At 45.4% G+C, this 24491-nt stretch overlaps 1 protein-coding gene across 1 annotated transcript in view; it reads left to right on the forward strand.

Annotated features, from left to right (window-relative positions):
- ArgRS (arginine--tRNA ligase-like protein) overlaps window positions 1–24491 on the forward strand; it is an 82225-nt gene that overhangs the window by 21971 nt on the left and 35763 nt on the right. Inside the window, exons 5-7 of the mRNA XM_065454341.1 lie at window positions 8968–9151; window positions 10189–10318; window positions 13962–14066. Of these exons, the coding sequence (XP_065310413.1) occupies window positions 8968–9151; window positions 10189–10318; window positions 13962–14066 (419 nt within the window). The remainder of the gene's footprint in view (window positions 1–8967; window positions 9152–10188; window positions 10319–13961; window positions 14067–24491) is intronic.

Below are 24491 nucleotides of genomic sequence, written 5' to 3' on the forward strand. Positions count from 1 at the left end.
AAAGGCCGGTTGCATTGTACTCAGGCTCCCACCATACCACTGCGAATTTAATCCCATTGAGCTTGTGTGGGCAAAGGTGAAAAATGGCATCGCTGCGGACAACAGAGATTTCAAGCTGTCTACGGTCGAAGACGTCTTGAGGGAAAAAATAAAGCGTGTAACGGCGGAAGACTGGAAGAAGAACATTCACCACGTGATGGATCTGGAGGCAAAGTTCAGGCTTGATACATCTGGGAGTGACCATATTCAACCCATCATCATCCAGCTGGGTGAAGATGACAGTGAAGAAAGCGACTCCGACTGCGAGCTGTCCGGCATTGAGCCACTCAGTGAAGAATAACAGCTTCTTATTAATGAAAGAACAGCCCTTATTAGGGCTACCCAAATTTCGCCGGTGGGTTCGCAGCAGCCAAGCGTTCTCCCGTAACCTCTCAAATAAATAAGCAGTTCATTTGGTGACACATTCCTTTTAACAGAAGCTCAATTCTGAAAAAGCAATGTGCTGCACAGATCGTGCTGAAATGCTGGAAAATCTGAATGCAAATACAATTATTAACCCTGAATAAATATGTGGGGCCCAAAATGCTCGTTCGGGCAGCCATTATCCAGCTTCACAGGAAAAAGCAGTAGTCATCGTGAAATTGACAGCCACTCTTAGCAGCCTGCACTCGAAAGCACATTCATGTGTTTGCATTGTTTATTTTAGTTATCTGGCCCAGGCAAGTAATGCGAAGACAACAATTATCAAGCATCATTAGCTTAGTGCGGCCCCAAATACTCATTCAGGTAGACATTCATAGTAGTACACTCTAAGAAAAGTTTACACCCTTCGGAGTGCCCCTTCTGCCACACAATGATAATTGTTATCTGCCTTGATGCGTTTCCTTTCTTGAAAATGCCGCGCCCGCTACTTTCCTGTCAGGAATGCTATCATGCTGATAACGCGCATGCCGTTCGTTACTGGAAAGTACCGGGCTCGCAGCGTTAAAGAAAGGAAACGCATTAAAGCAGATGACGATTATTGTTGTGTGGCAGAAGGGGCACTCCAAAGGGTGTAAGCTTTTCTTAGAGTGTAGTCGAGGGCACACTTGAAACGCACCATTAGCAGTCTGCACGTCAAAGCGCAGTCATGCTGTCACCACTGTTGGTGAAGCGGCAGCAATCAACGCGAAAATGACAGCCACTGTTGGCAGCTTGCATGAAAAAGCACGTTCATGTGGTGGCATTGTTTAACCTGGTTATCTGACCCAGGCAAGTAATGCGAATAAGACAACAATTACCAAGCATCATTAGCTTAGTGAGGCCCAACATGCTCATTCGGGTAACTATTAATAGCAGTAGTCGAGGGCACACTTGGAAGGCACCATTAGCAGTCTGCACGTCAAAGCGCAGTCATGTCGTCGCCACTGTTGGTGAAGTGGCAGCAATCGATACGAAAATGACAGCCACTGTTGGTAGCTTGCATGAAAAAGCACGTTCATGTGGTGGCATTGTTTAACCTGGTTATCTGACCCAGGCAAGTAATGCGAATAAGACAACAATTACCAAGCATCATTAGCTTAGTGAGGCCCAACATACTCATTCGGGTAACTATTAATAGCAGTAGTCGAGGGCACACTTGGAAGGCACCATTAGCAGTCTGCACGTCAAAGCGCAGTCATGTCGTCGCCACTGTTGGTGAAGTGGCAGCAATCGATACGAAAATGACAGCCACTGTTGGTAGCTTGCATGAAAAAGCACGTTCATGTGGTGGCATTGTTTAACCTGGTTATCTGACCCAGGCAAGTAATGCGAATAAGACAACAATTACCAAGCATCATTAGCTTAGTGAGGCCCAACATACTCATTCGGGTAACTATTAATAGCAGTAGTCGAGGGCACACTTGGAAGGCACCATTAGCAGTCTGCACGTCAAAGCGCAGTCATGTCGTCGCCACTGTTGGTGAAGTGGCAGCAATCGATACGAAAATGACAGCCACTGTTGGTAGCTTGCATGAAAAAGCACGTTCATGTGGTGGCATTGTTTAACCTGGTTATCTGACCCAGGCAAGTAATGCGAATAAGACAACAATTACCAAGCATCATTAGCTTAGTGAGGCCCAACATACTCATTCGGGTAACTATTAATAGCAGTAGTCGAGGGCACACTTGGAAGGCACCATTAGCAGTCTGCACGTCAAAGCGCAGTCATGTCGTCGCCACTGTTGGTGAAGTGGCAGCAATCGATACGAAAATGACAGCCACTGTTGGTAGCTTGCATGAAAAAGCACGTTCATGTGGTGGCATTGTTTAACCTGGTTATCTGACCCAGGCAAGTAATGCGAATAAGACAACAATTACCAAGCATCATTAGCTTAGTGAGGCCCAACATACTCATTCGGGTAACTATTAATAGCAGTAGTCGAGGGCACACTTGGAAGGCACCATTAGCAGTCTGCACGTCAAAGCGCAGTCATGTCGTCGCCACTGTTGGTGAAGTGGCAGCAATCAATACGAAAATGACAGCCACTGTTGGCAGCTTGCATGAAAAAGCCCGTTCATGTGGTGGCATTGTTTAACCTGGTTATCTGACCCAGGCAAGTAATGCGAATAAGACAACAATTACCAAGCATCATTAGCTTAGTGAGGCCCAACATACTCATTCGGGTAACTATTAATAGCAGTAGTCGAGGGCACACTTGAATGGCACTGTTTGCAGTCTGCACATCAAATCACAGTCATGCCACAGCCATTGTTGTATTTGTTTATCTGACCGGGCAAGTAACACCAATGTAAGCACAATTATTCACCCTGAATAGCTCTGCTAGCATTGTTAGTACTGAAATATGCTGAGTGAAGTTGAATGTGTTTTATTGAGGCAATTATTTAATTCACAAGCCATCGGCATACTGATGGACAGCCAGGTTCAGACAATGACATTTGTGAAGTAATGAATGGTGATAGTTGCAAAAGCTCTCAGTGCACTGCTTCGCTGGGCTCCATTCACAGAAAAATGCCTTTGCAACGACGAAAGCGTCACACAGGAAATGATTCCCCACTGCACAATGTTATTCGTGGTGAAAACTTTTACCATCATATGTGATGGGCAGCGAAACCGTCTGTTTACTAAGACTGAATGCATGAAAATGCAACAGCATAGAACGATGTTGCTTTGCAATATGCAGCCTTTCATGTGCACTTCTGGCGAGCTGCCACATGTACTGATGCATAAACATGAACAAAGGTAAGAGGCAAAGTTGCTGTGCAACCCACATGACGCTTTTACGAAAATGTATCTCTAAAGCTTTCTGTTTTCATAGGCGATCAAAATTTGTTTTGAGCAAGTTGGTTAATTACATTGAAGCAACAACACAAGAAGGAAGGACAGAAAACACAGCAAGTAGGCTGATTGAGAAGACGAGGTAGACCAGTGAGAAAGGTTTTAATGAGATGGAAGAGGCCAGCCCTGCAGTGTACAGGAGTTAGTGCTTTGAATGAGATTCGTTAATGAAAATGTGTAAAGACGTTGCTGAAAGAAAACTAGCAAAAACAAATGCTAATATAAAATAAAAGGACAGAAATAAGAGTATGCGCAAACATGCATGGAATCAGGCACACAAACGCGAAAACTAAGAAAAACTCAAATATAAAGAAATGTGCGAAATAAAAAAAAATCACAAACGCAAGAAAACATACACACATTTACAAACAGACCTGGGTAGAGGTATTATAGGAGCGGGTTCACAAGCTGCTGTGCCTACCTTCTCGTATGTTTTTTTTTTTTTCAACCGTTCTCTTAACACTGTCTTGGGAATTTTTAATTGCAACATAACACAATAATTGAAAAACAGCGCGAAGCTATGTTGTGGGAAACCATGTCGAGCGCTGGCAACACAACTTATGCATGACTGTGCCACACCACGCATTCTGCAGCTTGCGCGCACGGTGAGCACTGGTGGAAAGCAATCAATCGACGGTGCCACACAACGCACGAGCACGGCCATTAGATGCTCGGCCATCTCACTACTGAAAACGATCGTTCACGCTAAGTTGACGGCGACAAATATTTGCGTTGGAGGCTTCTTTTGCAAATATTTTCTGTTGAGACGCTCGTAGGTTTGTTTCATGCGCGCACGCTTTTCTCATTTCTCCTGAGCATGGTTTTGCTCCATCACTTCACCCCGTCCGACGAGAAACGCAGCGGCACAGTACAGGAACACACCCACCGCTGACAGTAGGCACCAGACTTTGGCAAACTTTTCTCGTCGTAACTTCTCTCGGGAGCGGAAAAAAAAAAACAGACATGGAACAAACAAGCAGGATATGTGTTTGCAGCGGTCGCCGTGGGATCCTGTTTTCAGGCAAGGCGTAGTGCAGCGTCAGCGATGCTCGCTTCAATGTTTCTTCGCCGGATCATGGCTTGGAATAAACGCACGCGGCACAAATGAGGCGTCGTAAACTCGCAGTAATATTTCCGGCATGATAGACAATCACAAACAGTTTGGGAATTCACTGTGACGAGGCGTCGACGCGCACAGCTGACGCGACTTCGCCCAGTTCGAAGCCCGGGCGGCCATCTTCTCCGACGGCGGGGTCACCGGCCGTCTGGCGCATGACGTCAGTCCAGAGTGCGCGCCCATTGGTGGCTGTTCGTGTACATCCGCGTCGGAGGAGTAAACGCCCCCTTTTTTCTAAAGTTGTATCCGACTATAACAAGCGTCCCATGCAAAATCATGGAACATGCCAACTTCCTGGACATGAACAATTTCTTTCATTGTTTTCAGCATGGCTTTTGTAAATCATTATCCTGTAAAATATTTGTTCATGACTTACATTCCAATCTTGTCTGTAACCTTCAGACTGATGTAATATTTCTAGACTTCGCTAAAGCATTCAACAAAGTTCCACACAAACGCCTGTTACTAAAGCTTTCCCAGTTTAACCTGAACCCTCACATTCTCGAATGGATTTCAGAATTTCTTACTAACCATTCTCAGTTCGTCTCCATTAGAAATAACCGTTCTAGCTCCCTTTGAGTAACATTAGGTGTCCCCGAAGGGTCTGTCCTCCCACCCCTTCTGTTCCTAATATATATTAACGACCGACCCAACCATATCCATATGTTTGCTGACAATTGCGTCATCTATCACTCAGTTACTAACCTTTCTGATCAAAATGCGCTCCAAAATGACCTTAACCATTTACAGGAGTGGTGCGATCTTTGGCTAATGAAGCTTAATCTCACTAAATGCAAACTCGTCGCATTTCAACGCCAGTTTAATCCCTTGCTTTTTTCGTATGCTATCTCTAACTCCACTGTTGAACAAGTCCAATCCTATAAGCACCTTGGCATCACCTTATCCTGCAATCTTTCCTGGTGTGCACATATCACCAAGGTCATATCATCAGCAAACAGATCTCTTGGTTTTTTAAAGTGTCATTTGCGTCACGCTCCACAGGACATAAAACTTCTCACGTATACTCTATTTACTCAATTCTGACACTCCCTCGATCGTAACGCGCATCCGTTTTCCGTGACCAAAAAAAAAAAGAGAGTACAATATCGCGTACCTTGTGCTTTCATATAGAAGTACTATTTTCTCTCGTTTGGAAAAAACAGATATATTCCCAATACACTAAAGTTGCAATGAATAAAAATACAAATGGAAGTGGCGTACCTTGCCGCCAAGATTTTCACTGCACCGGTACGAGTCGCGTGGGGCAGTAGATATCACTCGTCGTCGCTATCAACAGACCAAAGCATTTCATCCTCGGTGCCATCCATGGCATTAGAAATCTTGCCCTTCTTAAAGGCCTTCTTGTCCATGGCAGACGGGGTCCTGCATCATGCATCTTTCACCCATCCAGCAAAGTCCTGCAGTGAGGCACACTTCATTTTATTGGCGGGCGGGAATTCGTGGCAGTCACTGACAAGCCATTCGGTGCAGAGTGCCCGAATTTTATCCTTCACTGGCTTTTTCAAACAAACATTGAGCGGCTGGAGCTGCGATGTCATGCTGCCGGGTATCACAAGGTCGGTGTTGCATGTAGCCAGTCCTTATATATGTCAAGGTGACATATATGGACAGATGTCAAGGTGGAACCTGAACGCGTTGAGCACAAGCACCCCGCGCACACCTAGACTGCCGCCGGGTCTCTTCCGCCAAACGTTATCAATCCAGTCAGCGACCAAGTCCGTGGTCATCCAACCTTTCTCATTTGCACGCACAATCACGTCACTTGGAAACACGATTCCTTTCGGGGGCGTCTTCCGTTTGAAGATAAGATACAAGGGCAGCTTGTGCCCATCCGCAGTGCAGCGAAGCATTGTGGTGACTCTAGTTTTTTCGTGGCCAGAAGGCAAAATGCGCGCTTGCTACACCCCCTTCTTTTCAATGGTTGTGGTGGCAGGCGTGTCAAAGTAGAGTGGCGTCTTAACGCTTCTCTTCATATTTTTCGGGCAATTTTTGGCGTATCTCTGTCCGCCTTTGAAGAGAAAAGTCTTTTCTTTTCATAAAATTTGATAGCCAGCACCTGCTCGCTTTGAAGTCACTCCGCATTAGCTCTTTCTGTAGGGCTAACTGCATTGCCCATACTTTGAGCAGATCGGTCGTCACAGGCCGCTGTGCCGCTCGCTGCTCTTGCATGTATTCCGCGAGCAGCTCTTCTATTTTGGTGAAGTGGCCCTGCTTCGGTCCTCTGAAACCCTTCCTTGTTGCTTTGCTGGCAAAAATATTCTCCTTCTGTTTGCGCCAGTCCCACACGCAAGTTTCGGGAACTCCGAACACCCGTGATGCGGCTCGGATTTCTGTCCGTCTCCGCATACGATAACTTTCCTTTTAAATGCGGCATCACGGTGGACTCGATGTGTCTTCGCAGTCGGCGCTTCCATGTTGATTGAATAAACGCAGAAAACTGGAAGACAGAAGGTAGACTAGGTTACACCAGCGCCTGGTTACATGTACAACATGGAGGTATGCACATGGAGGAAGCTACGGCAGCTAGGCTAGAAGTGCGTACGAGGTGGCCATGTTTCGAATGCCGCTGGTGATATGGTAATGCGAATTTACGGTCGTACTTGATTCTAACGCACATGCAATTTTTGGACCCGTTTTATCGGAAAAAAGGTGCATGTTAGATTCGAGTAAATATGGTAAATCTCTAATCAGATCTAAACTAGAATATCCGGTGCCCATCTGGGGTCCGCACCAGGTGTACTTAATCAACAAATTAGAATCCGGGCAAAATTGTGCCACTAGGTTCGTTCATGCTCATATGACATAAGCATATCATCCCTCAAATGAGAAACTGGTCTACGAAATCTTTCTGTGCGTCACCACATCGCCAGCCTCTGTCTGCTTCACAATTTTTTCCACAGCTTCCTCAATCATGTGCCCTACATTATCCCACCGCACTATCCATCTGTATCAAATTGCACGCTCATGTGCTCGCACTACCACCTTTGCTGCATCATTTTTTTCTTCGTACAGCAGTGGACTGGAATGGCGTTTCTCGAGACATTGCAGCCATCACGTGTCTATCAACTTTTGCAGAAATCGGGACAGGACACTGTTCTGCACAAAGGCTGTTATTTATAACCTTCATTTGTTAGCCTACCCCTCATGTAATACCCCAGAAATGGTGGTCTTTAAGGTAATAAGGGGATCGTGGTAAGGCTGTACTGCCTAGCTGCTGAGAAGGCTAATTTTCTTTATTGAATAAAGAAAGAAAAATGGCACACAGTTTCCTCTAATGGTGCAAAGCTGCACACTTTATTTTTCTTGTTCGCGTGAGCTGCGTTACAGTGAGTTTCCTTTCGTGTGGTCTCCTTATTTTTCTATCCATGTTCCTAAGGATGTTTGGCATGGCATGACAGCATTCTGACTACTTCTGGCATTAGTGTGGACTTGAATGAAATAAGTTTTTAGACAGACCAGCATTCTGGGCTTTACAGAATGGTGTTGTTCCTCAGCAATATTTTGATCTTCGGCTCAAAGTTTGATTACCCACCATGGTTGCTCAGTGGCGTAGGCATTGTGCTGCAAAGCACGAGGTCGTGGGAACAGATCCTGTTCACGGCAGCCGCTATACAATGGGGGCATGTCCCTGTATTGGGTGCACATTAAGGAAACCCAGGTGGTCATAATTAATCCGCAGTCCCCGACTACGGTGTGCCTCATAATCAGATGGGGGTTTTGACACGTAGAACTCCATAATTTAATTTTCGAAGATTAATAATCCATCTTGAAATACCACAAGGTGGGAAATTTAGATGGCATCCATATTCAAAAAACAAGTGCAAAAAACTTGTTCTTCAAAAGCACTTTCATTCCCATTCTCTGCACTGCACAATCCATGCCAACAAGCAGGTTGTGCCGCTCGAACAAACAGAATGATTCGTTGTAGCCAGGTGCCAGTGAGCTTGTTATCTAGCTTGAGACAGAGTGAGCGATTGACCACAGGTGAATGAGAATAACTCAACTTGCCATTAAACATACAAGCACTACGTAAAACAACTCATGTCTTGCAAGTTCCCAAGTGGCCAACTACGTGATGCCAAGTGCCTGCATAAACTTTGGAAGCAGTGGATCCATCCTTTGTGTCAGTGTACCTCTACTAATATTATACACAAGTGTCTGCATAAAAGTTGTGAGCTTGCCTTGTTGGGCTTTCCTTGTAGCTTCAGCAGTTTGCGGAGCTGCTTACAGCGTGACCATCCTCCTTGGCATTCCCCAAGAGTCCAGACAAGGCTCCTATAAGTTCCTTGAATGTCAAGACATTTCTGTCTATACTTGTGCTTTCCTATGATTTTACTTGCCTACAGACAGACTAGCATCCATAGATGTGTAGCTTATTTTTGGACTCCAGAAGCTGTCTGTTCAAGTAAGAATACTCTCTCCTCTGCAATTTCACCTTGTAATACTGGTTCCTGTGTGTGAAACCTGCGCCTTCAGTTTGTGTGACACCTTCGGGAAATGGTCTCCACAGGTCAACCATAATTGGGGAGAGCCTAAGCCGGTTGCTGGAATTCGCGGGTCATGATGTGTTGCGGCTGAACCATGTGGGAGACTGGGGCACCCAGTTTGGCATGCTCATTGCACATCTGCAGGACCGCTTCCCTGACTACCTGGTGCACTCACCACCCATTGGAGACCTGCAGGCTTTCTACAAGGTTTGTGGCTCTCTCCCGGTTGGGTGTCGAGCCCAACTGGTCAAAACGAGTCCTTTGCTTTGGTGTCCATATGTGGCGTACGTATGCAATATGTATTATACGTGTGCCCAGGGGGAAAGCGTGACAAAAGAAACTGCGGGGCACTGGGTACGAATTACATGGTGACGCTGATGCTTAGTCAATGAGTTTACCTCTAACAGTCATTGGGGGTGCCAAGAGGCCTTCATGCACCGTGTCTGTACCACACTGTTCAAGAGGAGAAGCCTCCCTCAGAGGCATGCTCAGTCGTCGCACCACCCATGAGGCTGTGTGATGAAAAAGAAGCATTTACTGGTATTGCACAAAATGTGAATGCTGCAGTCAATAACATGTGCATGCTTTCTGGGCAGCACAGGAGCAAGGAAAGCTTAGTGCACAGAAAGTGCAGAAAGCTCTGGTGAAGGGTATGTGTGATGCTTATGTGCTCAGCATGGCATGCAGAGTCTACAGAAAGTGGTGCAGGTGAAAAGCACAATGAGACACACTGCGAGGCATCAGGAAACAAGTTCTGTGATTGCACTAACACTTAAAGTTCGCAAGCTTCCCACCAGCAGACTATCAACTGTGGCGACAACTGAAGAGGATGTGTTCGTATGCACTGCATTAATACCATGTCGAGGTAGCACAGTGCACGTTGCTTTGCAGCTGCTGCTGATGAGTAACATGCTTGGGGAAGGCGAGCGCGACATGGATAATTCCTAAATATTTTTTTCTGAAATATTTAGGGCCATCTTTTGGCTATTTCACTGCAGTGAAACTTTGATGTAACAAAGCAAGGTGTCAGTTTTATGACTTGGTCATATCGAGGTTTGACTGTGCTCTAGAGTTACTGCCAAAATTTGCCACTTCTTCATGTTCCATGCTCTAAAAACATTTATGGTTGCTGTACATTTGGTCCCATTTAAAAGCTGATAATGCTTTACTCTAACTGTGTTGCAAGGTGATGCCAAGTCAGTTATCCTCTGCTGTTCTCAGCACTTTTGTCTCGGCACTTGCAGGAGTCGAAGGTGCGTTTTGACTCGGATGAAGAATTCAAGAAGCGGGCTTATGCATGTGTTGTTAAGCTGCAATCGCATGACAAGGACATGATGTCTGCGTGGAAGCTGATCTGTGATGTCTCAAGGCAAGGTATATATAGGCTGAGCAATAGCCGTTATTCCTGCTTCTTGTACCTAGAGGTACGTTATTGTATCTAGAGGTCTCTGTTGTGCAATCCTTATTCCCTACAAATTCGTGTCCATAAAGTGAAAGCATGTGTGCGTACCTGTCAACTGTCCCATGATTTTCTTTAAGTTTGCGGATTCATGCTCGTTCTAGGATATTACGAATGCTTTGTCAAGTTTTGTAAAAAATTGCATCACGGAAAACTTTGGTCTTTGGTCTTATACTTTTGGAAGTCTTCTGATTATGAAATGATGCCATAGGGTATCTGCTTTGAGCAGGTTTATTCAGGCAAGTCTCGACTGAAAAAGTTGCTGTGATCTAAAAGCACTCTATTGCTTGTCTGTGCTGTTTCGAGTTTGCTTGCATTCTGTGTCTAAAAGTAAAATGAGAATACTGAGTATCTTACGGAATAGGTGTTTCTCATTGCATGCTGTCACCCCACCTTCCCCTTTTCAGTGTTGTGTATGCAGGATTATTATGAATTTTAAAGTTGGCAGATTGCAGGTACGTGTGTAGCCAAAACATGTGCTGTGAGGCTTGAAAATGACACCAGTGAGTGTGTAGGATGGCAGCACAGTAGGACAAATGCAATGCAACTTGGTAGTTGATCTGTTTTTCCTGCTGTCATCTCTATCTGCTGGTGCCATTCACAAGCTACACCAGATAAACTAGCCCAAAAACAGTGTGTGTTGACATGCAGGCTTTGTAAGTTTTAGCATTAAAAGCACGGCCACCTTAACGTGTCCCTGAAACGGTTTGGACAAATTTTGTAGATGCATAGGGTACAGCTTCAGTAAAACGCTAGCGCCCTAATTTAAGTGAAGCTTCTCATATTAATAGAGCTATGGACGATTACAAGTTACCCTCCTCCTTAGTGATGCTTTTTCTCCTCGACTCATTCGCCGAGTGCTCGAGGCTAAGCTCTGCCTTCACTGGCTCTGCGTCATGATGTGATATCATGACGTGCACTTGCCTTGGAGCCAGTTCGCAAAGCCTCTCCAACCTCTCTGCTAGCCGCCTTTCCTTCGATCCCCAGCGAGATCCAAGCAGCAGTCATTGTGAGCGTTCTGTAGTAGCACTGAGCGTGTTCTGTATTCCGGTAACTGCAGGCGCTGGAGTTTTGATGTAAAGGCGGAGGCGTGAACTAATGTCCTTCATACAGTGGAATCTCGATGATACGAATCTCACGGGGTCACGAAAAATATTCGTATCAGCCGAAATTCGTATCATCGAAACAATTAAAACTAGCTAAATCAAAGAGTCAGTGGTGAACTCACTCAGACACACGTACGTAAAAAGGATTTATTTCTTGTAGAAAATTCTCTAATGTCCTCTGCCTCTTATTCTTTGTCAGGTCAATTAGCAGGCTTTGTTCAAATCCATAAAAACGCGCGCACGTGTCGTCGCTGATTTCGTTCGCGCACGCCTCAGAACTTAGCGCGCATGCAGCGTTTCAGCCGCCGGTGCTGGGTCCTTCGCCGTCGCCCACGTCTAACACAAAGAACGCGGCCCGAAGCACAGCAGCCACTCCGTCCAATGGCACGCGGAAAATGAAGAAAAGGACAAAAGCAACACAAGTGCCACCGCTTCAAACTCTTCGCGCCCAGTCGCGGCCTCCGCGCTGTCCGGCGCCGCATCCGCGCCTCCGCACCAAAAGAGAGAGGGACAAATCGCGTAACTGCGCGCTGTTCTTTTTCACTGCCATCGGTGGGGCTCATGCTCGCGGTCGCGTCCATCCGTGTGCTGGAATCGTGCCAACTGTGGTCTCTCCTCCGCGCAGCGGCGCAACCTCCTCCCCTCTTTAGCAACCGGCGCGCCGGTCAGGGGCGCAGCTGCGCATAGCAACCGTGACGTCACACAGTAGCGGTAGAACAGGCGCGCGTGCGTCGGCGGTGGCACCGCCGCTCCTTCGCCAGCCGTTTCGTTGCAGTCGAGTGAGAGGCCCGTGTCGCGCGCCATGCGGTTCGGGGAAGCGCCAGCGGACGCCGGATTCCCCCAACACCAAACGCCAGAAGAACAAGGAGCGAATGCGCATGCCACGAATGAACATGTCACCAGATGCGAAAGCAAGGGAGGCAGAAAAGAAACGCCAACAGCGACTGATTAGATCGCTGGGTACCAAAGGCAGGGAAGCAGAACGAAAGCGGCAGCAGTGACAGGCGATATCACCGAACACCAAAGCGAATGAATTGGAGCGCAGACGGCAGCAGCGTCTGGCTTTCGCCAAGCACACTTTCAAATTTCCAATGTCTTCGGTAATTTTCGTATCAACCGACGCGGGTCGAAAATTGATTCGTAACAACCATTCTCTAACACGTTGCGAAGTAATGGGGCTCGGCCGGGACCACAGAAAAATTCGTATCATCCAGAAATTCGTATCAGCCGTGATCGTATCATCGAGATTCCACTGTACTATTACTGCTGTAATGAAGGGGGTTTAGCGTAAACGTGAGCGACCCGCACGATGCAGCCACCTGGTGGCGCAGAGCTTAACCAGACTAACACGGAGCTATTATTGCTGTAACCAAGTGTAAAACATTTGAAACATTTAAAAAGGACTGTGTTCACGATTACGCTCCTGCAGAAAACTTACACCTGCAGCAAAGCACTCGGTTACTGCTATATTAGCTCTTTGTTTGTCTGGTTGAGCTCTGTGTCACTAGGTGGTTGGCACCATGCAGGCTGTTCACATTTGCACCTCCAATTACCTGGTACAACACCTAGTCCGCTTGCACTTACCAGAATACCGGACGAGCTAAAGCTCCCTATTGTGGTAGTAATTCTCCAACGGGAAGGATTACGATGGCTGCAAATGTGCAGATGTGTTGCTACTACATGCAGCAGTTTTTCACAACAAATTGATAGGCTCGAGAAGGCTAGTAATCCTGTCCATTTATTATCACTAACCTGCGAAAAGCTTTTAAAATGGGTAAAAAGCCCTGCTGAGAAACAAGAAAAACAGAAAAAGGAAAAAAGGTTTACTGAGGTGCCCTATGTACATAGATTATCCCATGGTTTATGGAACATGGCCGATAGATATGACGTCAGTACAGTTTTCTCGGCTCCTCCATCAAGTTGTCTGTCATGTGCCCTATGATAAATAGGTAACTTGAACAGGGTGGCAAAAAAAGAAAAGATGATTGCGGTGTTAGACATGTGTCCCCTTTTGTGCCTTGTAACACTGGTATATTTTATCAGATTTCACTCAAGTGCGAGAAAACTTACATTGGACAGAGCAACAGGAGCATTAAAATTAGACTAAATGAACACAAACATTCACTTAACAACCCTAATGCTTCACATCTAGCGTCACATTGTTTCAATTGCGGTTGCAAACCTTTGTTTGAAGGCACAAAAATTCTTTCAAGACGCAAATGCCAAACCACACGGGAAATAATTGAGGCATTCCAAATCAAGATTAGGAAATACTTGCGTTTAGCCATGCATCTTTGTCTCTGTTAGAATGCGAATTTCAGTATCTTCACAACACGTGTGCTAATCAGAAGTAGTGTCGTTTGTTGTTTCCTTTTTTTTGACTTCCCTACCTCCTGATATGTTTAACTGATGTCTTTATAAATAAACAAAGGCTTTCTGTCTCTTTATTTAGAGTTCCAAACCATTTACGAACGTTTGGATGCAACACTAATAGAGAGAGGGGAGTCCTTCTACCAAGACATGATGGGAGAAGTTGTCAAGGACCTTGAAGAGCGAGGTAAGGACCACTAGAAGCTTCCTTGCCAAAAGCAAATTTTATGTTCATCTGCTATATTCACCCTTTTTGATGGTTGCTACCTACAGGCAATTCGCCATACAAATGTTCTTTTTCTTGAGTTTTTGTATTGACTGCAAAGTTTCTTACTAAATGTCTACAGCCAACACTGAATGACAGGCAGCAAGTGTCATTTGTTGTTTAGAGCAAGCACACAGGATGACGAAGAAGTTTGGCAAGCAACTCCCTTTCTTGTGAAAGCATGGTCAGAGGAGATGGACCAATGCTAGATCTCCGGCTGCAGTGATGTCGCACACGTCATGTAAAGCAAACGAAATGTACTATCGCACTCAGTATGAACTACAATGCACAACTGCTTTGCCAGATGCTTTTGCATTGCAGCTCATACTGAGCGCGATAGTGCTCCAGTGGTTCACCAGTGGTGATATTGGAATATGATGCCACCAGAGTGAAACATGACGCTGACTTTGCGCCGCCTGCAGCAGTGAACGGTGGCGCATTCGGGTTATGGTCTATTAAATGTGTGCAGTATACTACTTCCAACGGCACTATTACACATGCACTGTGAAACAGATAGCTAAAGATGCTTATCACAAAGAGTTACTAGTGGTATATGTGAATGCGATGTTCGACAACCTGCAAGGAGATTTGGTTGTACTAGAAGGGGAAACTGAGTGCATACCAACATTTTAAGATAACATGGGTAGGCGAATAGTATGGGGAAGGTGCCGTGACGGGTGCCTACTGCTCTCAATCAATTTCTTTAATGCAAAGCTTTCTTTACAAACCACCAAGTGCCTCTCGCTGACCGTTTCTGCCAGCTGCTGCTACAGTCTCTCCGAACTGCTCACACTCATCTGCAGGATGATGCCCCATAACCTGCAGCAGTGGAAGCTAGAGGGGAGAAGCCAGCCTGCACGTACAAGTTGTTGGCTGCTAGTGGAGAGGGTGAGGGGGTCGTGACATGGAGAGCCGTGATAAGACAGGGAAGAGGGCACCAGAGGATATGGCCTCATGTAGCACATGCATTGCACTGTCTAGTAACCGCATCGACAGTCGCATCTGTGCCTACAGGGAGAGGTCGGGTACCCCATACAAATGGCACAGAAAGTCAGCTTGCCTTTTTCAACCTCTGTAATGCTGGGTGCATTCAAAGGTGCATTGCAATGCAGAGCTCCTTGTACGGGGCATCCTTGAGCCAGATGAGAAGGCGTGCATGACCACTGCCTCGTCAGCTTCTCTGCATAAAGATTCCAACAGGGCATGTTGGATCTTCTTCATTTTTTAAACCGAAGCTTTCCTTGCCTCTTCCTTTGACTTTTCCATTACTACTGCTGTTGCTGTCTTGCACGCCGTGTCAGGAGGTAATTCAAAACATACGTGTGCATGGCAGGGGCATGGCACAGAAGACAGGCAACGTAAGAAACTCGTTTCAACCTTTCCATCGCGTCACATGTGCACAATGCCCTCTGGAGCTCCCTGGGCATTTACATTGAAGCGGTATGAGCCTTCGAATAGAAGATGAAGAAGCGCGGGAACCGGGGGGACAGAAGAAGAGAAGAGAGAAGTGAGAAATAAATGTAGACGAGATGGACGCCAGTTCCACAGCAATGCTTTAAGTCTACTGTGTCCTTTAACTAGGAACGCTACAATATTTTGGCGCAGCCGACAACTGACTCCAACATGTGGGTGACATTTTTCCTCGAGGAGACCTCCGCAGAGAAGATCATCTTTTCGAGATACCAAGCTCAAGACGAACCAGCGGTGGAACTACCTCGCGAACTCAACTCGGCAGACCTCGTGAACCTGGTTTTAGAGAAGGCTTCCATAGACATTGCTGAACTACGTCGGAAGGGTGCGGTGAAAGTGAACTTGCGTCTGGCGATCTTCGACGAATTAGTTCTTGAACCCATGCGTCGAAAGGACACTGCATCACGGTCTTCGACAGAAGAGGTGAGCCTCGTTTTGAAAGCTCTTCAGCTACAACAAGAAAAGATGGCGCAACAAAACCAACTGGTGACGTCACTTATAAGCTCTCTAAACGCTGAGAAGCCGGCGACTAAATTTGTCGAACCCGATACTTTCGACGGCAAGTCTTCAAGCCCAGAAAGTTGGCTTGAATTCTATGAATATGCCGCTGGGAAGAACAAATGGCACTCTAATGAGGACAAAATTACCAACATGCGTAGTTATTTAAGAGGTGTTGCACGTAAGTGGTACGATCTGCACATTATTGAAGATGTTGGCAACTCTTGGCACCAGTGGAAGGAAAAATTCTTGAAGACATTCCGAAGCAACCCAGTGCAAAGATGGGTCGCCGCACTCAATTTCAAATTCACGCAGGGCTCCCCCGTCGAGTATTTCTTTGAAAAACGCCGCCTTTTAAAGCTGGCCGAGCCTATGCTTCCTCCTTCTGCCATAGTAGCTCTAATAATGCACGGATTGCCCGCGGAAGTCCTGAAGATAGCGCAAGCACGATCACCTAAAACTATAGACGGGCTCTTGGAGTGCCTTCACGACATACCATCTACTTCAGACGAAAATATAACCGCTGGCTCAAGCAGTCGCTTCAGACGGACCGGCGCGGATTGGTCAAGCCGTAATCCGCGAGAACCGAGCCGCCTTGCAGGCAGTACAGAGAGCTTGGGTTGGCGTGCTCCCAGAGGTCGAGTGAATAACGTCGACAACGACCCTGTCCCCATACTTTCAGACGCTCAAGAGTCTCCGACAACAAAAAAACTAATAAACAAGGGTGATCAGTCCGACCCGATGACCACAACTGAGACTGTTTATTTAACTTGCTCTAGCTTACTTCACATTCCTGTCAAAGTGGGAAATAGACATATGATGGCTTTGGTTGACAGCGGTGCTTCTGTGTCTATAATAAATGCCAAGCTGGTAGATTCAAGTCACCTGCATAGTGGAAGAGTACTACGGGTGCAAGGGTACGATGGAAAAGTGACAATGCATAATCAGTGGGCCTCAGTAAACATCGAGTTCCAAGGTCATGAAATAGAGAGTGACGTACTGGTGATAACGGGGGTGACGTACGACTTTCTGCTATCCAGACCAGACATAAAGAAACTAAAAATCAACGTATATTGGGACGATGCAGTTTTAGTGGAAGGACTATCAAGGGAAGAGACACAGCAAGATAGAAAAGATAACCTGCGAATTGTCAAGTGCGCGGAAGATATTGCAACGACCTACCCTGAACTGGTATGCGTAGGAAGCTATCCACAAGAGATGAAGTCGCACAAGGTGCCTTTCGAACTAACTGACAAGACCGTCATCCGAAAATCACCTTATAACATGTCACGAGAACGTAAGATATGGTTGAAGAAAGAATTGCAGGAGATGCTAGACGCCGATATAATCCGGCCTTCGGTGTCACCCTTCGCTTCTCCCATAACTATTGCGCCGAAGGAAGATGGAACTTTCCGACTGTGCACAGATTACAGGGTTCTCAATTGCCAAACAGACCTTATACCATTTCCCATGCCGAAGATAGACACGATTATAGATGAGACAGGTGGTTGCAGGATTTTTTCACGCATTGACTTGTGCAAAGGTTTCTGGCAGATCCCGCTAACCGAAGAAACAAAAATGTACACTGCTTTTATCACGCCCTTTGATCTGTACGAGTATAACCGGCTTCCTTTCGGCTGGAAAAACTCGCCAGCATGGTTCCAGAAGATTATGAACGAAGTCCTGAAGCCTTTTCTGGGTGTCTTTTGTAACGTGTACATAGACGATATTATCGTCTTCTCCAAAACAGAGGCTGAACATCAGGAACACCTTTCTCAGGTATTAAATGCCTTGAGCTTGGCACAACTCAAGGTTAATTTTAAGAAAAGTGCATTCTTTCAAAGAAAAGTTGTGTTTCTTGGAAGAGTATTTGATGGGACTACCAAAAGCACGGAACAAGAGTCCGTCGAGAGAATATCCCAACTGGTTAAACCGTATGACGTCCACTCATTGCGTGTATTTTTGGGATTAGCAGGACATTTCAGACCTTTCATAAAAGACTTTGCTATAAAAACAAGATGCCTCACGCGCCTAACGCAGAAAGAAGTTCCATTTGAGTGGGATGAGGAATGTGAGAGAGTCTACCGTGATCTGGTGCACAGAATCTCTGCTGACCCTATTCTACGCATACCAGATTTCACTTTACCCTTTGAACTGAATACCGACGCCTCACATTATGGAACAGGTGCAGTCTTGTACCAGAAATGTCCAGAAGCATCCGGCCGAGAAAAGCGACATGTAGTAGGCTACTACAGCTACACCCTCAAGCCACCTGAAGTCAACTACACCACTACTGAAAAGGAAGCTCTTGCTGTCCTTAAAGCAATTCAGTACTTCCGTACGTACCTAGAAGGTGCGAAGTTTACTTTGTTCACGGATCACCAGGCACTCACTCATCTCTTGAATATGACCCAACCTAAGGGACGTATCGCCAGATGGGTGAACTACTTGCAGCAGTTTGATTTCACCATCTCCCACAGACCTGGACCCCTTTTGACTGATGCAGATGCATTGTCTCGACTGATGATACAGGCCAATAAAGAACAATCGGAAGAAATCAATGAAGTAAAATTGTGGGAAGGCACTGAACAATTAATTTTTATGGCAGGTCGCTATCAAGTCCCGCCAACGCTGGTTCCCAAGGTGCTTTATTTATACCACGATAGCCCAGAATCTGGAGGACACGACGGATTTTGGCGCACATACAACAAGCTAGTCAAGAGATTTGACGTGGCCTCACATGAAAGAAGACGTCAATCAATACGTTCGTTCATGCCACATTTGTCAAGTCAACAAAGTGAAATACAAGCAGCCTACAGACGCCATGATAATACCTTGCCACTCGAACGTGCCTTTTGAAGTTATACACCTGGATTTTGCTGAGCTAAATAAGAAACGAGAAGGAGTCCGAAAAACGCAAGCTTTTCTTCTGGCCATAGATGAGTGCACCAGGATGGTCGCGGCACGGGCAGGACAAGAAGATGCGAATAGTGTCATCGCCCTCCTCAAACGGGATATGTTTAGGACAACCAGAAAGATCGTATGTGACAACGGACCAGCGTTCAAGAGTGAAAAATTAGCAAGATGGGCTCGAGACCACAATATATCAATCAAATTCTGTGCACCATACCATCCAGCGGCGAATGGGCTTGCAGAGCGTGCTATACGAGATGTGAAGCAATACATCAGGATGTACGATAGTTTCCCTGGTGGATGGAAATGCTCTTTAGAAGCAGCTGTAAGACATCACAATCGCTCCTACACCAGTGGCTTGGGATGCAGCCCGCAGTTCGCTTCTTCAGGAGAGACCCCTATTCTTCAAGCAGACCTTGAACTGGGGCTGTTAGACAATCTCAAGATCGTCGAGGAAAGGAAACAAAAATCACAGGAGGAGAGGTACCGTAAACGAATGAAAAAAAATTTTGACAAGAGACATTGCTCAGCTATCCCAGACATTCAAGTCACCGACCTCATCCTAGTTAGGAAAGGAGTAAGAGAATGCAGTGCCAAATTTTATGGTCCTTACTCTGTGACAAAGACAGCCACTCAGAAAGGAATATTGAAGACTGTGTGGTACATTGGTGAACGGGGCTCAGTTGAATGTGCTTCGATTGGAAACGTTTTCAAGTATTACCCCAGGAGGGGTTAGCAAAAGAAACCTGGAAGGGTGAAGCGGTATGAGCCTTCGAATAGAAGATGAAGAAGCGCGGGAACCGGGGGGACAGAAGAAGAGAAGAGAGAAGTGAGAAATAAATGTAGACGAGATGGACGCCAGTTCCACAGCAATGCTTTAAGTCTACTGTGTCCTTTAACTAGGAACGCTACATACATAATACCCTCTTGACAGCTGTAATTATCCGTGACTCCCTGCAAGAGCATTGCAGAAACTGTAGTGCTTACCTGCAGTGAATAGAGGCAGAGAATGGGTAGAGTCTATGCAGTCAGGAAACGAGTAAATGACAGCCTTGCCACCCATCGTTTGCAGTTTCCATACATAGGCGAAGTGTGGGAGAGCGAAGAGATGGCGTGAGAAAGTGAGGAAATGCTACTACTAGACATGGTACTGTATGTTTCTGCTATTTCTGAAAAATAAACACCATGCAAAGTTGCATTAAAGGACCTTAGCATCTAGGCAATACTGTGGAAGCAGTCACACTTCAAATAAACACTTCTGTGCCCACCATGGTTGCGGGTTTGATGCCAATTGTGGCAGCCTCATTCCGGTGGGCATGAAATACAAAAACACTTGTGTACTTAGATTTAGGTGCATGTCAAAGAACCCCAGAGGGCCCAAATTAATACTTAGTACGCCACTGCAGCATGCCTAATGATACGATTGTGGTTTTGGCACTTAGAGCCCCATAACTAAAGTTAAGTTAAGCACTTCTGCCACGATGCAATGTGCTAAGTGAGGCAATACCAATGCTAACCTTCTCGAAGGTTATGAACAGGGGGGCACAGCAGCACCTCAAACGAACATATCTCGCTGTGTGTTCTGTGTACTACGCAGACAAACAGCAGTGGTGCACACAAAGTAACATTTAAAATCAACTAAGGACTCTCGTTTTGGATCGAACGCTGAATAATTTAAACATTTGGCATCAACATCACCATTAAGTGTCGTCAATCAAAGTGAAAAGCACAGAAAGCTCTGCTTACATCGATTCTCACAGCGCGTGGGATCTACATAATCTTTTTGACACAAGATCTAGTGGCCAGAAAACATACCATACGGTTGCAGTTTAGCTATCTACTGAACAAGAAAGATTGCTTTTTCTGGGAGTGCATTAACCGTTAAGAAAGAAGCATAACTGTATTGTCATTTTTTGTGTTCTCAATTGCGAAGTTGACACCGGGGAGTCGTATGAAATGGAATCGTATCAACGAGGCTCTAGTGTTGGGGCTGGGCAGTATTGAAGGTACATGTATCTCAGATACTGCCTTTCTCCTGTAGTCGCCACGTGTGTCAGCAGACTGTGACGAATCCTGGGGCCCCCGCACCACAAAGCACCCTATTGGGAGGGGGGAGGGGGGAGGGGGGGGGAACTCTTGCTGCCGTAGTCCACAGTTCTCTGAAGTAAGTTCATGGTTCGTTAGCGCTGTCCTCGCTGGTCCTCTGAAGGGTGCTCCCACCGTAGGTAGATCGAAAAACGTGCAGCGGGCTGAAATAGCTTTGCAGAGCAGTACCCCTGCAGGCCAATCCTAACAGTACCTTCTATCTGTACCTCAAATACTTATTGCCTCAGTATCATGTATCTGTATCATAATGTAATTTAAAGAACCTTTGCCCAGCCATGTGTAGTGTATAGTCTAAGTATTTACTGTGCATTACTTCAGTGAGAAAATTATTGCTAGCAGAAAAGGGGAAGAACAGAGGGTTTTTCTTTTTGATGTTATTCTCATGAGGACGATTTTGTCACAGCTAATTGAGCATTTGCCATTGTTCACACCAAGCAACCATTTTTGTGAAGTCTTCATTTGGTATAGTCTGATCGTTAGTGGAATTTTTGTTTTTGTATATAACACAGTCATCAGCACAATGTGTGATTTTTGTGGAGAGATTTCTATGTGTTATGATTTAGAAGCAACAGAAACAAGAGAGGACCAAGGACAGATCCCTGGGTACTACCGGAATCAACAGGAACATTGTGGAGAGGCTTGTTAATCAAAACAAATTGGCATCGATTATGGTTATAAAGATAGGCCTTCATCTATTTTATTAGCTGGCGAATCAACAGGGACAATGTGGAAAGAAGCTTTCTAATCAAAATGAATTGACATCGGTTATAAAGATAAGTGTAGCGTAATGGTGTCGGTACGATGCCAGCCGAGGGAAGGCCGACGAAGCGGCATAACGGCCAGGGCACGGAGTGCCACAGAAGAAAGGACAACTGCCCTTAACAAGGACCAAGCAAAGACTGATGTTATTTTCAGTAGAGGGGAAGAGACCATGGTGCAGCACACAATGTTTGCTGTTCTGTGGCGCTAGTGGTCAACACGTTTCAAAAACAAAATGCAAGATGCAACAATAGGCTTTCATCTATTTTAATAACTGGTCATTGTTAATTAAATAAAAATACTAATCTATGATTAGCTTGTTATGGGAAACCTTGTCGAAAGCTTTGCTGAAATTCGTAAACGTAGTACCGGTTTGTTTTTTCTTATGATTGTTTTGGCAAAGTTGTGTACTGTTTGAACCAACTGAGTAGTGGTTGAAAAGCCAGGCCCGAATGCAGGCTGAGCTTTTGTCAACACCTTATGTTCATCAAGAAAACTAAGTATATGTTGATTAATTATGTGTTTTAATAATTTACATGCTGTTGAAATAAGGGAACTAGAGCAGTAATAGACAGTTTTAGTTACATGTACGCTGAGGCTTCACACACGCAAACATGAAAGCTCTACGTACCATACGCGCATTGCACCTGAAACGCTTTTAGCTACACGTATGCGACGCACGCTAAAAGCGACCATGTATCGCCATCTATCGCCAGGTATAAACACTGCTGTAGCCATTGACATCCAAGACAAATCAAAGCCAAGCCAGTCAAGTTGGATTGGCATGCAAAACACGTAAAAGTGTGCTCTTGTGCCTATCGAAGCTTCGCAATGCCTAGAAGTGCTATACCACATGTTGTCCTCGAATGCGTTGCACTCCCTTACGTCTCGCAACAAATCCAAGTCGTTTTTAGAAAAACGAAGGCAAGGCTGCCTTTTCTCACGTACGTCCCTGAGACTCATGCAAACCTTTTGCTTTCTGCACAGGCGCACTGCTCACACGTGAGAGCTCTACGTACGCAAAACCTTTACATGCGTGGAACTAAAACTGTCTAATATTGAATACGTGTCTTATTTCCTGATTTATGAAAGGTTTTATTCTGGCCGTTCTTCACTCTGCTAGCACGCCATTCTCAAGCACTTTTCTAAATAAGACACACATGTACTTTGAAATCCATTGTCCATCACATTTTCAAGAGGCATTTAGAATATCATCAAGACTTGGCGACTTCCTATCACCAATTTTTAGCAACAAGTTCAACATACTGTGTTTGGAAACAACATTGGGACTTGAAGGCAAGTCCAGTTAAAAGTGAGGCAAGCAATCATTTTTTTCCTTTGAGTACACCTTTGAAGTGATCATTGAAGGCAAATGAAATTGTGTATTCATCTTGTATACAGTTATCACCAGTAATAAACGTGTCAGGGAAAGAAGATGGAGTCATCACCCTAAATAATCTCTTGGGAGACATTTTAAGAAAAATAGGAAGGCTTGAAATTTTGCAGGAAGATTGACTGTTTGCAATTTTTGTAGCACCGTCTATGAACTTAAACACAACTAGATTCATGAACGTGCTGAGCTGGTTTTTGGTATCAGAAATTGACGAGCTGAGCTTGTCTTCAGTAATCGAAATGAGTACTGAGTGGACGAGCTCTGTTTGTCTATGATAAGTGAAGGGTTAATGCTCTGCCTATGAGAGTTGTACACTTGATATATTCATAAACACAGTTTAAAGATCTGACGACTTGTGTTAGCCTGGCAAGTGCTATCATTTTTGGTGTTGCAGTGTGCTTTGTCTTCTTAGCAGATACTATGTACATGTTTAACTATAGTGCAGATTGTATGTAAAATGCTATAGAAGCCATGAATAACATGTGGTCTTACACTGCTAAGAAATCTCAACCATGTTTACCATGTTTTGCAGCGTCTAACATTTGAGTAAAAAATTTAAAAATAACTTGGTTTAGCAAGCACGCAGTAGCAACGGCACAAGAAAATGTATGGATTGCATAGTGCCAATGTCAGGATGGTAAAGGTACAGTGTTATGGTTCACTCTGTGTGGTGATAAAGGAATCGGATGCCAAGCTCCTGAGACACAATGTGCCTAATCGTCATGCTCGTCAGCATGAAAAGACTTGCCTGTTGAGTGTGCACGACGGAATTATGCACCAGTGCAAATTCTACTATCCACTGTCCTCCGTTCAACCCCTCTACACCAGTGAGTGGCTTTTCTCCGAATTCCTCTGTGTGCGCTGAACATTGTGTGGACATGACCCTTTACCAAGGAGCAAGAGAGAATACGGTTGCCCGGATGGTGTAGCATATAAGAAGGCCGGTGAGGTGCCACAGACAGGTCTTCTCTGCCCTTGCGTGCAGGAGTGCACACGCCGAACGTTTCTGTACCTTTTGTCTTGGAACATGGCTCACCCGTAACGAAGTATTAAACTTCTGTTATTTGTTTTTACATCATCTCATGCTCCCTGCCAGACCCTCTCCGTTGGTCAATCTGGTTTGAGCTCCAAGCAGACGCCGTTGAAGGTCGCTGAAACCCCGTCCCCGTAACAATTGGTGGCACGTTATGAGTTCAAACTAAGGGTAA

Source organism: Dermacentor albipictus, chromosome 3 (genome assembly GCF_038994185.2).
Source record: "Dermacentor albipictus isolate Rhodes 1998 colony chromosome 3, USDA_Dalb.pri_finalv2, whole genome shotgun sequence".
Taxonomy (NCBI): domain Eukaryota; kingdom Metazoa; phylum Arthropoda; class Arachnida; order Ixodida; family Ixodidae; genus Dermacentor; species Dermacentor albipictus.